We start from the raw sequence: 11,858 nt of genomic DNA, 5'->3' as shown, positions 1-11,858 counted from the left end.
GTGGCTGCTGCGCTCTGCAGTGCACTATCCTGGGGGGTGGCTGCTGCTCTCTGCAGTACACTATCCTGGGGGGGTGGCTGCTGCTCTCTGCAGTACACTATCCTGGGGGGTGGCTGCTGCGCTCTGCAGTGCACTATCCTGGGGGGTGGCTGCTGCGCTCTGCAGTGCACTATCCTGGGGGGTGGCTGCTGCTCTCTGCAGCGCACTATCCTGGGGGTGGCTGCTGCTCTCTGCAGTGCACTATCCTGGGGGGTGGCTGCTGCGCTCTGCAGTGCACTATCCTGGGGGGTGGCTGCTGCTCTCTGCAGCGCCCTATCCTGGGGGGTGGCTGCTGCTCTCTGCAGTGCACTATCCTGGGGGGTGGCTGTTTTTATGCTCTGGGCTATGTTCCTGTTCTGGACCCTGTAGTGTTATTTCCCTTTGTGCATTTCTCCGCACTGTGACATTACATCACACGGGAACCATGATACGGGGGTAACAAAGACACATCATTACTGGCGCTGCTCCCCCGAGATCCCCTGAAATACGGATTTTATCAATGATTGTAGCAAAATTCCTGCTCCGTCCCGTGGTGCGAAGAGGAACATGTGCGCCCGTCCCCGCTATTTATAGACGACCCCGGCCGGTATGTGCCCTCTGCACTCACGTGCGGGCCAGGGTGGTCTGCATCCCCCCCTCTCTCTAGATCTCCCCGGTGTAGCCCCCCTTCCTCCAGCGTTCCCCGGTGTAGCCCCCCCTTCCTCCAGCGTTCCCCGGTGTAGCCCCCCTTCCTCCAGCGTTCCCCGGTACAGCCCCCCTTCCTCCAGCGTTCCCCGGTGTAGCCCCCCTTCCTCCAGCGTTCCCCGGTGTAGCCCCCCTTCCTCCAGCGTTCCCCGGTGTAGCCCCCTTCCCCCCCGCGTTCCCCGGTACAGCCCCCCTTCCTCCAGCGTTCCCCGGTGTAGCCCCCTTCCCCCCGCGTTCCCCCGGTACAGCCCCCCTTCCTCCAGCGTTCCCCGGTGTAGCCCCCCTTCCCCCCCGCGTTCCCCGGTACAGCCCCCCTTCCTCCAGCGTTCCCCGGTGTAGCCCCCCCTTCCTCCAGCGTTCCCCGGTGTAGCCCCCTTCCCCCCGCGTTCCCCGGTACAGCCCCCTTCCCCCCCGCGTTCCCCGGTACAGCCCCCCTTCCTCCAGCGTTCCCCGGTGTAGCCCCCCTTCCTCCAGCGTTCCCCGGTGTAGCCCCCTTCCCCCCGCGTTCCCCGGTGTAGCCCCCTTCCCCCCGCGTTCCCCGGTGTAGCCCCCTTCCCCCCCGCGTTCCCCGGTGTAGCCCCCTTCCCCCCCGCGTTCCCCGGTGTAGCCCCCCTTCCTCCAGCGTTCCCCGGTGTAGCCCCCCCTTCCTCCAGCGTTCCCCGGTACAGCCCCCCTTCCTCCAGCGTTCCCGGTGTAGTCCCCCTTCCTCCAGCGTTCCCCGGTGTAGCCCCCCTTCCTCCAGCGTTCCCCGGTGTAGCCCCCCTTCCTCCAGCGTTCCCCGGTGTAGCCCCCCTTCCTCCAGCGTTCCCCGGTGTAGCCCCCCTTCCTCCAGCGTTCCCCGGTGTAGCCCCCCTTCCTCCAGCGTTCCCCGGTGTAGCCCCCCTTCCTCCAGCGTTCCCCGGTGCAGCCCCTTCCCCCCGTGCACGCTCCGGATTGCGGCGCAGCTGCCTCTCGTTACCGTGATCACCCTCCCGTCAGCGCTGGGCGGGGCCTGAGAGCTCCCCCTCCCGCCGCCAGAGAGAATCACACCGCCGAGTGTCTGCCCTGCGGCCGCGGCTCCGTGCACCCTCTGCATGCAGCGCCCCGCTCCCCGGCCTCTCCTCCGCATCACCGGCCCATAGCAGCTCCGTCAGGATGACACGACCCGGCTACACCCTGCTGCTGGTCCTGGCAGTGGTGGCTCTGGCGTGGAGGGGTAAGTGGCGCTCCGTCTGTGCGGTCATACAGGGGCACAATGGCCCTTACAGATGCTGCGGTGTGCACAGCTGCGAGCTTTATCTACAGCTCATCTCCTAGGGCGTGCCGGGGATTCTCCAGCACGTCTGCTATAGGCTCTGCTATTCTCTCCAGCACGTCTGCTATAGGCTCTGCTATTCTCTCCAGCACGTCTGCTATAGGCTCTGCTATTCTCTCCAGCATGTCTGCTATAGGCTCTGCTATTCTCTCCAGCATGTCTGCTATAGGCTCTGCTATTCTCTCCAGCATGTCTGCTATAGGCTCTGCTATTCTCTCCAGCACGTCTGCTATAGGCTCTGCTATTCTCTCCATCACGTCTGCTATAGGCTCTAGTATTCTCCAGCACGTCTGCTATAGGCTCTGCTATTCTCCAGCACGTCTGCTATAGGCTCTAGTATTCTCCAGCATGTCTGCTATAGGCTCTGCTATTCTCTCCATCACGTCTGCTATAGGCTCTAGTATTCTCCAGCACGTCTGCTATAGGCTCTGCTATTCTCCAGCACGTCTGCTATAGGCTCTAGTATTCTCCAGCATGTCTGCTATAGGCTCTGCTATTCTCTCCAGCACGTCTGCTATAGGCTCTGCTATTCTCTCCAGCATGTCTGCTATAGGCTCTGCTATTCTCTCCAGCACGTCTGCTATAGGCTCTAGTATTCTCCAGCATGTCTGCTATAGGCTCTGCTATTCTCTCCAGCACGTCTGCTATAGGCTCTGCTATTCTCTCCAGCACGTCTGCTATAGGCTCTGCTATTCTCTCCAGCACGTCTGCTATAGGCTCTGCTATTCTCTCCAGCATGTCTGCTATAGGCTCTGCTATTCTCTCCAGCATGTCTGCTATAGGCTCTGCTATTCTCTCCAGCATGTCTGCTATAGGCTCTGCTATTCTCTCCAGCATGTCTGCTATAGGCTCTGCTATTCTCTCCAGCATGTCTGCTATAGGCTCTGCTATTCTCTCCAGCATGTCTGCTATAGGCTCTGCTATTCTCTCCATCACGTCTGCTATAGGCTCTAGTATTCTCCAGCACGTCTGCTATAGGCTCTGCTATTCTCCAGCACGTCTGCTATAGGCTCTAGTATTCTCCAGCATGTCTGCTATAGGCTCTGCTATTCTCTCCATCACGTCTGCTATAGGCTCTAGTATTCTCCAGCACGTCTGCTATAGGCTCTGCTATTCTCCAGCACGTCTGCTATAGGCTCTAGTATTCTCCAGCATGTCTGCTATAGGCTCTGCTATTCTCTCCAGCACGTCTGCTATAGGCTCTGCTATTCTCTCCAGCATGTCTGCTATAGGCTCTGCTATTCTCTCCAGCACGTCTGCTATAGGCTCTAGTATTCTCCTGCATGTCTGCTATAGGCTCTGCTATTCTCTCCAGCACGTCTGCTATAGGCTCTGCTATTCTCTCCAGCACGTCTGCTATAGGCTCTGCTATTCTCTCCAGCACGTCTGCTATAGGCTCTGCTATTCTCTCCAGCATGTCTGCTATAGGCTCTGCTATTCTCTCCAGCATGTCTGCTATAGGCTCTGCTATTCTCTCCAGCATGTCTGCTATAGGCTCTGCTATTCTCTCCAGCATGTCTGCTATAGGCTCTGCTATTCTCTCCAGCATGTCTGCTATAGGCTCTGCTATTCTCTCCAGCATGTCTGCTATAGGCTCTGCTATTCTCTCCAGCATGTCTGCTATAGGCTCTGCTAGTCTCTCCAGCACGTCTGCTATAGGCTCGGCTATTCTCCAACACGTTTGCTATAGGCTCTGCTATTCTCCAGCACGTTTGCTATAGGCTCTGCCATTCTCCAGCACGTTTGCTATAGGCTCTGCCATTCTCCAGCATGTCTGCTATAGGCTCTGCCATTCTCCAGCACGTTTGCTATAGGCTCTGCCATTCTCCAGCACGTTTGCTCTAGGCTCTGGCGTTCTCTCCAGCGTCAGGTCTGCTCTAGGCTCTGGCGTTCTCTCCGGCGTCAGGTCTGCTCTAGGCTCTGGCGTTCTCTCCAGCGTCAGGTCTGCTATAGGCTCTGGCGTTCTCTCCAGCGTCAGGTCTGCTCTAGGCTCTGGCGTTCTCTCCAGCGTCAGGTCTGCTCTAGGCTCTGGCGTTCTCTCCGGCGTCAGGTCTGCTCTAGGCTCTGGCGTTCTCTCCGGCGTCAGGTCTGCTGGAGGCTCTGGCGTTCTCTCCGGCGTCAGGTCTGCTCTAGGCTCTGGCGTTCTCTCCGGCGTCAGGTCTGCTCTAGGCTCTGGCGTTCTCTCCGGCGTCAGGTCTGCTCTAGGCTCTGGCGTTCTCTCCGGCGTCAGGTCTGCTATAGGCTCTGGCGTTTTCTCCAGCACGTCTGCTATAGGCTCTGGCGTTTTCTCCAGCACGTCTGCTATAGGCTCTGGCTTTTTCTCCAGCGTCAGGTCTGCTCTAGGCTCTGGCGTTTTCTCCAGCACGTCTGCTATAGGCTCTGGCGTTTTCTCCAGCACGTCTGCTATAGGCTCTGGCGTTTTCTCCAGCACGTCTGCTATAGGCTCTGGCGTTTTCTCCAGCGTCAGGTCTGCTCTAGGCTCTGGCGTTTTCTCCAGCACGTCTGCTATAGGCTCTGGCGTTTTCTCCAGCACGTCTGCTATAGGCTCTGGCGTTTTCTACAGCACGTCTGCTATAGGCTCTGGCGTTTTCTCCAGCACGTCTGCTATAGGCTCTGGCGTTTTCTCCAGCACGTCTGCTATAGGCTCTGGCGTTTTCTCCAGCACGTCTGCTATAGGCTCTGGCGTTTTCTCCAGCGTCAGGTCTGCTCTAGGCTCTGGCGTTTTCTCCAGCACGTCTGCTATAGGCTCTGGCGTTTTCTCCAGCACGTCTGCTATAGGCTCTGGCGTTTTCTCCAGCACGTCTGCTATAGGCTCTGGCGTTTTCTCCAGCACGTCTGCTATAGGCTCTGGCGTTCTCCAGATCATGACATGGGATGCACAGACTCTTATTAGGAGTACATTTATTAGGAGTACATATACTATCATGGTTTTGTGTATTCCGGTGCACTATATATTCTGTTATAAAGGAGAGCACCTCAGCCTGGCCTATGGGGATGAACATGTACTCCCTGGTGTGGCAGATGGCTCGCGTGACTGGTAGGGGCAGTGCTGTAAATTGAACCTTGTGGGCACCATTGCAAGATCTCCGAAGGGTCCTGAATTGTCCAGTTACCTGGTTACAACGTCCACCCCAGCACCCAGTACTTTTACAGCCGGGGTAGCGGTGTGTCCTGTATGTTAGCTGGTGTGGCGGGTAGGGTTGCATACTTTGCCCGGGATAGCTGGCATGGGTACGCACATTTCCGCCGTCGTTTCTAGGGGCATGGCTATGTTGCTCTGTATGGCTGAGAAGACTCCGTTTGTTTTACCAATTGTATAATCATTTTAGTTTTTGTTGTTTGGAAGTAAAAACTTTCATAGGCATCAAAACTATTTTACAAGACACAGGTGACTAATTTCTAGGCATTTTGGCTCCATGATAGTCTTGGCCTATAGAGATGTGCCTGTGTTGTCAACCCTGGGTGCCATGCTGGCCTGTGGTATCAATGTTACTTCTATCTGCGCTTCATTTGTTTATCAGCAATATTATGTTTTGCTTCTTGTTTACTATTGTGCTACACACTGATCTTTTAGGGGTACTTCTCACATAGCGAGATCACTAGCGAGATCGCTGCTGAGTCACGGTTTTATTGACGCACCAGTGACCTCATCAGCGATCTCGCTGTGTGTGACCCTAAGCAGCGACCTGGCCCCTGCTGTGAGATCGCTGCTCGTTACACACAGTGCTGGTTTATTTTTTTGACGTTGCTCTCCCGCTATGAAGCACACATCGCTGTGTTTGACAGCGAGAGAGCAACGATCTGAATGTGCAGCGAGCCGGCTTCTGGCAGCCTGCGGTAAGCTGTAACCAAGGTTAATATCGGGTAACCATGCGAAGCACTTTGCTTGGTTACCCGATATTTACCTTGGTTACTAGCGTCCGCCGCTCTCAGGCTGCCAGTGCTGGCTCCCTGCTCCCTGCACACGTAGCCAGAGTACACATCGGGTAAATAAGCAAAGCGGTTTGCTTAGTAACCCGATGTGTACTCTGGCTACGAGTGCAGGGAGCCAGTGCTAAGCGGTTTGCGCTGGTAACCAAGGTTAAATATCAGGTAACCAAGCCAAGTGCTTTGCTTGGTTACCCGATATTTACCTTAGTTACCAAGCGCAGCATCGCTTCCACGCGTCGCTGCTGGCTGGGGGCTGGTCACTGGCCGCTGGTGAGATCTGCCTGATTGACACACAAGCAACCATGTATCGACGAACCAGCGATCCTGACAGGTCAGATCGCTGGTGGGATCGCTGGAGTGTCATTAAAGTGTGATGGTACCCTTAGCCTCTAACAGCAGCAATCGGAGCTCGCTCTAGTAGCTGCTGATAACATGTGTCGTGTGACACCTCCGAGCGACGCTGAATCGGTCACAAATTGTGAGTCGTGTACACGTCGCTTATTTTTAAAAATTTGTTTATTTTTCATGGCACCGGTTGTTCATCGTACCCGGGGTAGCACACCGCTCCGTGTGACACCCTGGGAACGATGAACACAGCTTACCTGTGTCCCACGGCACCTGCCGGCTATGCGGAAGGAAGGAGGTGGGTGGGATATTTACGTCCCGCTCATCTCCGCCCCTCCGCTTCTATTGGCCGTCGGCTGTGTGGCGTCACTGTGACGCCGAACGTCCCCCTCCCTTCAGGAAGGGGATGTTCACCGCCAGCAGCGACGTCGCTCAGCAGGTAAGTACGTGTGATGGCGGTTTAACGACTTTGTGCGACACGGGCAGCGATTTGCCCGTGACGCAAAAACGGAGGCGGGTACGATCGCACGATAGATCGTACCGTGTGACGCCCGCATTACAGTCGCATTTAAGCCAGGTGGTCCTGCCTGAGTGTCTGTATCGGATATGAGCCCCTCTTCAGCCTGTTGAAGGTCCCTGTTGCTTCCGTGTTGGCTGAAGGGGGCACCCCTATTGGCTGAAGGGGGTGTGTCCCCCCTCTCCCCTTGTGAGTCTATGGGTCCCTGAAAAAATCGGATGACATCTGAGTGCTGTCCAATTTTTCTCACACGTTATCAGAATGAAAAAGGTGGGGAAACTTACCTTTTTTTTTCCTTCCATGTTCAAGAAAACTGATGATACTCTGATCCCAAATATTTTACTCGTATGTGGAAAAATCAGAGTGGTTTCATAGTAATTGGGACATTGAAGTACATTGCTGTCTTTGACCTCTGTGCCATATTCTTTACAAGATGTCTTATTTTCAAGCTTTTTCTGCTAAAACCTCCTCAGCCACGACATAGGGCGAGGTGGGCCTCATTCCCTTTCTTAAAGGGCTTGTCCATTTTCAGAAAATACTTGTTCCTGACTGCAGTGTATTTAAAATTTAAAAAAAAAACAAACAAAAAAAAACAAACTCCAAAATGCTTTACTCGTTGTTCCTGGGTTCAGCACTGCCTTTCTGACAATCTCTCCTGGTTTTCATTATTGGCCGCGGTACTGACGTCCGGTCGACTGAGTAGCCGCGGGGCTCTCTGTTGGGTTCTGCTATGAAAGGGGCACCATTTATGCAGCAGTGGGTAAGTTTAGAACAATTTTGTACAAAACTGCAGCCAGGGTTGAAGGTATTCTGAAAGGGGCAACCACTTTTAAGGAAAGGAGGACAGGAGGCCCAGTGTCCCTAACACTCCCCTCCCCCCCCCCCCCCCAACCCCCTCCCCGTTTTGACTGAGAAAGTTTTAGAAGAAAACGTTTTTCTTTGAGAAAACCTACAGTTGCATCTCAATAAATTAGAATATCATCAAAAAGTTCATTTATTCCAGTAATTCAATACAAAAAGGGAAATGCATATATTACATAGCGCCATTACACACTGAGGGATCTATTTCAAGTGTTTATTTATGTTAATGTTGATGGTTATGACTTACGGCCAATGAAAACCCAAAAATCATTATCTCAGGAAATTAGAAGAATTACTACAAAACACCTGCAAAGGCTTCCTAACAGTTTAAAATGGTCCCTTAGTCTGGTTCAGTAGGCTACACAATCATGGGGAAGACTGCTGACTTGACAGATGTCCAGAAGGCAGAAATTGACACACTCCACGAGGGGGCTAAACCACAAAATGTAATTGCTAAAAAGCTGGCTGTTCAGAGTGCTGTATCCAAGCATATTAATGGAAAGTTGAGTGGAAGGAAAAAGTGTAGTAGAAAAAGGTGCACAAGCAACCGGGATAACCGGAGCCTTAATAGGATTGTTAAGAAATGGCTATTCAAAAAGTGGACTGCTGCTGGAGTCAGTTCTTCAAAAGTCACCACACACAGACATATCCAGGACATGGGCTACAACTTTCACATTCCTTGTGTCAAGCAACTCATGAATTTTGACCAATAGACAACGCCAGAAGCGTCTTACCTGGGCCAAGGAGAAAAAGAACTGGACTGTTGCTCAGGGGTCCTAGGTGTTGTTTTCATATTAAAGTTAATTTTGCATTTCATTTCGAAATCGAGGTCCAGAGTCTGGAAGAAGAGTGGAGAGGCCACAATCCAAGCTGCGTGAGGGCTAGAGTGACGTTTCCACAATCAGTGATGCTTCGGGGAGCCATGTCATCTGCTGGTGTTGGTCCACTGTATTTTATCAAGACCAAAGTCAGCGCAGCCGTCTACCAGGAAATTTTAGATCACTCCATGCTTCCCTCTGCCAACAAGCTTTTTGGAGATGGAATTTTCATTTTTTTTGTTTTTTTTTTTTTTTAGCAGGACTTGGCACCTGACCACACTGCCAAAAGTACCAATACCTGGTTTAGTAACCACAGTATCACTGTGCTTGATTGGCCAGAAGACTCGCCTGACCTAAACCCTATAGAGTCTATGGGGTATTGTCAAGAGGAGGATGAGACACCAGACCCAAGAATGCAGATGAGCTGAAGGCTGCTATGAAAGCAACCTGGGCTTCCATAACACCTCAGCAGTTCCACAAGCTGATCGCCTCCATGCCACGCCGCATTGATGCAGTAATTCATGCAAAAGGAGCCCCGACCAAGTATTGAGGCATTTATTGTTGTAGTAGGTGCCAACATTTCTGAGTTTAAAATAATTTTTCAGTTGGTCTTAAATAATTTTCTAATTTTCTGAGATAATGACTTTTGGGTTTTCATTGGCTGTAAGCCATAATCATCATTAACAGTAATAAACACCTGAAATAGATCCCTCTGTGTTTACTGATATATTACACAAGCACACCATCCACACTGTGTGTGTGTGTGTGTGTGTGTGTGTGTGTGTGTGTGTGTGTGTGTGTGTGTGTGTATATAGATAGATATGTATATATTTCCCTTTTTTGTATTGAATTTCTGAAATTAACTTTTTGACGATATTCTATTTTATTGAGATGCACTTGTATAAAAAAAAAAAATAAAAAAATTTCTGAAAGGGGGCGACTTTAATTAATGTTAATAATATTGCTCCATTAACCTCTCCATTTTTCTCCAGAAACCAGAGTATTAAAGAATTGTTCTATAAAAATTTTTTTTTTTTGTTTTTTTAAGTGCCTCAGACGTCACCAAAATAATACAATAAATTCTACTTGCCTTCGCTTACCCACAGCAGGACTCTTTTGTTGCACCACAATGACCAGCCTTAAGGCCCTGTCACACACACAGAGATAAATCTTTGGCAGATCTGTGGTTGCAGTGAAATCATGGACATATTGTTCCATTTGTGCACAGCAACAAACCTAGCACTGATTGTCCACAATTTCACTGCAACCACAGATCTGCTGCAGATTTATCTCTGTGTGTGACAGGGCCTTTAGCCCCAGTGATTGGTCATTTTGGGGACAAGATGACCATTCTTAAGGGACCTGCAGGGGATCAAAGAGCGAGGCTAACATTTAATTTAGTATTTTAGAACAGTCTGAAATATTTCAAACAAAAAATAAATAATTTGTACAATACCCTTTTAATGTTGACACCAAATGACCCTCTAATGTTGGTAAAACTTGAGATTTCCGCAGTCAGTGAAGGTCTTTACCGCTGAACTTCCTTCCTTGCTACCGCTGACTGAGGAGCCCTGATTTAGTGTTATAGCATGCGCTGAGCCTGTGCCCTATGTATGAAGCAACTCTGAGGAGTAAAATGAGGAACCATCCTCTGACCCCGCACAAGTGCCATTCATTCACAAATAAGGCACCGAGGTTTGTGGCGTACATTCTGCTCACTGACGCACAGACCTCGGTGTGTAATGTTCCTCGATGGCTTTCTACTTTGAGTTTATCCTCAGAGTTTTAATGTTAATGCTCTTTTTCCATTATTAATGTGGATGGGGGCAGTGATGTGGATGGCACCTCCCCAGATGTTCCTAAATCCATTCAATGTGTCCAGATGGCATTGTAATACCTGCTGAGTGCGCCACTATCATACTAAGTGCAGCGGCAGCTGGGCGCTTCTGTGCGGCGCTGGGTTTGTTGGAGGGAAAGGTGTTCTGTGTTTTATTTTTTTTGTAATGAGCGTTCAGATAACTTGGAGCATGTACATACTGTTGTAGGCCTTGGTCAGCCATATTGTCAGTTACTTCACTCTCCATGTCTATGGTAATGGTCTGTGTGGGGGGGAAAAAAGATCACAGCATGCACTGGAGTGGTCTGTAATACAGAAGAGTCCCCCCAAGAGCAGGCAGCAATCGCTTCTCGGCATCAAGTATACTGTCATCTGGTGGAGACCCTGGCTCTGCACGATCAAAGCCATTAGGACGAGGAGGTTGGAAAGCTCAAGGCACACAGTGCCCCAGGAGTGGCCTGGGGTGCCGAAACTCGGCATGGCACATTTGCACAGCATGTTTCACACTTTTAGAACATCCACCCTTAATCCAGGCCTTTTGGCAAGGGAGGTGGGAATTTTTAATTGCCTGGCAAAGGTTTGGTCAGTTTTAAACTGGTAACAGCTACCACTATTTCCCTTATGGGTTCCCTCCTGAACAGTTCAGGTGCAAGAGAAGGGAGTGTGAGGCCATAAAGTTCTGTTCCTTCCTATGCAGAACCCCTTCCTTCAGAAGAAGACTTATGCGGGCTTTACACAAGACGATACATTGTGCGATATGTCGTCGGGGGTCACGGTTTTCGTGACGCGCATCCGGCATAGCGCACGACGTCGTCTCGTGTGACACCTCTGAGCGACACAGTATCGCTCACAAATCGTGAGTCGTGTACTCGTCGTTAACTTTCATAATCTCGTTTATTTTCATGGGTGCAGGTTGTTCATCGTTTCCGTGGCATCACATGTTGCTCCGTGTGACACCACGGGAACAATGAACACAGCATACCTGCATCCCACAGCACCCGCCGGCTATGTGGAAGGAAGGAGGTGGGCGGGATGTTTACGTCCCGCTCATCTCCGCCCCTCCGCTTCTATTGGCCGGCTGCCGTGTGACGTTGCTGTGACACCGAACATCCCTCCCACTTCAGGAAGTGGACGTTCGTCACCCACAGCGAGGTCGTCCGGAAGGTAAGTGCGTGTGACGGGGGTTAAACAAGTTAGTGCACCATGGGCAGCGATTTGCCCGACACGCAAAAACGACGGGGGAGGGTACAATCACTCGTGCTATCGCACGATAGATCGACTCGTGTAAAGCAGGCTTTAGTCTTGGTTGGCTCTTGATTTCACGTGGATGACTGGAGCACGATTGTGATTTTACTTGAGCATTAAAGGAGAGTCACTAATCCTGGTCTCTGTGGCTTTCTGACCCTGAAGGATAGGGAACGGTTTGTTGGGGGGCCCTAGTCCTTTCAGAGTGGGCTGCAATAGACTATATCCTTCCGTGGTTTTTTGTTTTACAGATTCATTAGTTTGCAAGAAAACTTTCAATTTGAGTTT

General features: G+C 51.3%; 1 protein-coding gene and 1 long non-coding RNA gene across 7 annotated transcripts in view; one reads left to right on the top strand and one right to left on the bottom strand.

Moving 5' to 3' along the window:
- LOC142251209 (uncharacterized) overlaps positions 1–1,912 on the bottom strand; it is a 16,007-nt gene extending 14,095 nt beyond the window's left edge. The window contains exon 1 of the long non-coding RNA XR_012725296.1: positions 1,682–1,912. This is a non-coding gene — a long non-coding RNA (uncharacterized LOC142251209). The remainder of the gene's footprint in view (positions 1–1,681) is intronic.
- CD99L2 (CD99 molecule like 2) overlaps positions 1,711–11,858 on the top strand; it is a 96,944-nt gene continuing 86,796 nt past the window's right edge. For 2 of the 6 annotated variants that reach the window (XM_075323807.1, XM_075323805.1), the window contains exon 1: positions 1,711–1,918. In XM_075323807.1, coding sequence (XP_075179922.1) covers positions 1,858–1,918 — 61 coding nt within the window. In that variant the 5' untranslated portion in view covers positions 1,711–1,857. The remainder of the gene's footprint in view (positions 1,919–11,858) is intronic. The other 4 variants (XM_075323806.1, XM_075323803.1, XM_075323808.1 and 1 more) reach the window with 3 other exon arrangements.

Source organism: Anomaloglossus baeobatrachus, chromosome 9 (assembly GCF_048569485.1).
Source record: "Anomaloglossus baeobatrachus isolate aAnoBae1 chromosome 9, aAnoBae1.hap1, whole genome shotgun sequence".
Lineage (NCBI taxonomy): Eukaryota > Metazoa > Chordata > Amphibia > Anura > Aromobatidae > Anomaloglossus > Anomaloglossus baeobatrachus.
Note: the sequence above shows the minus strand (reverse complement) of the source record. Positions and strands in the feature narration are given on the sequence as shown.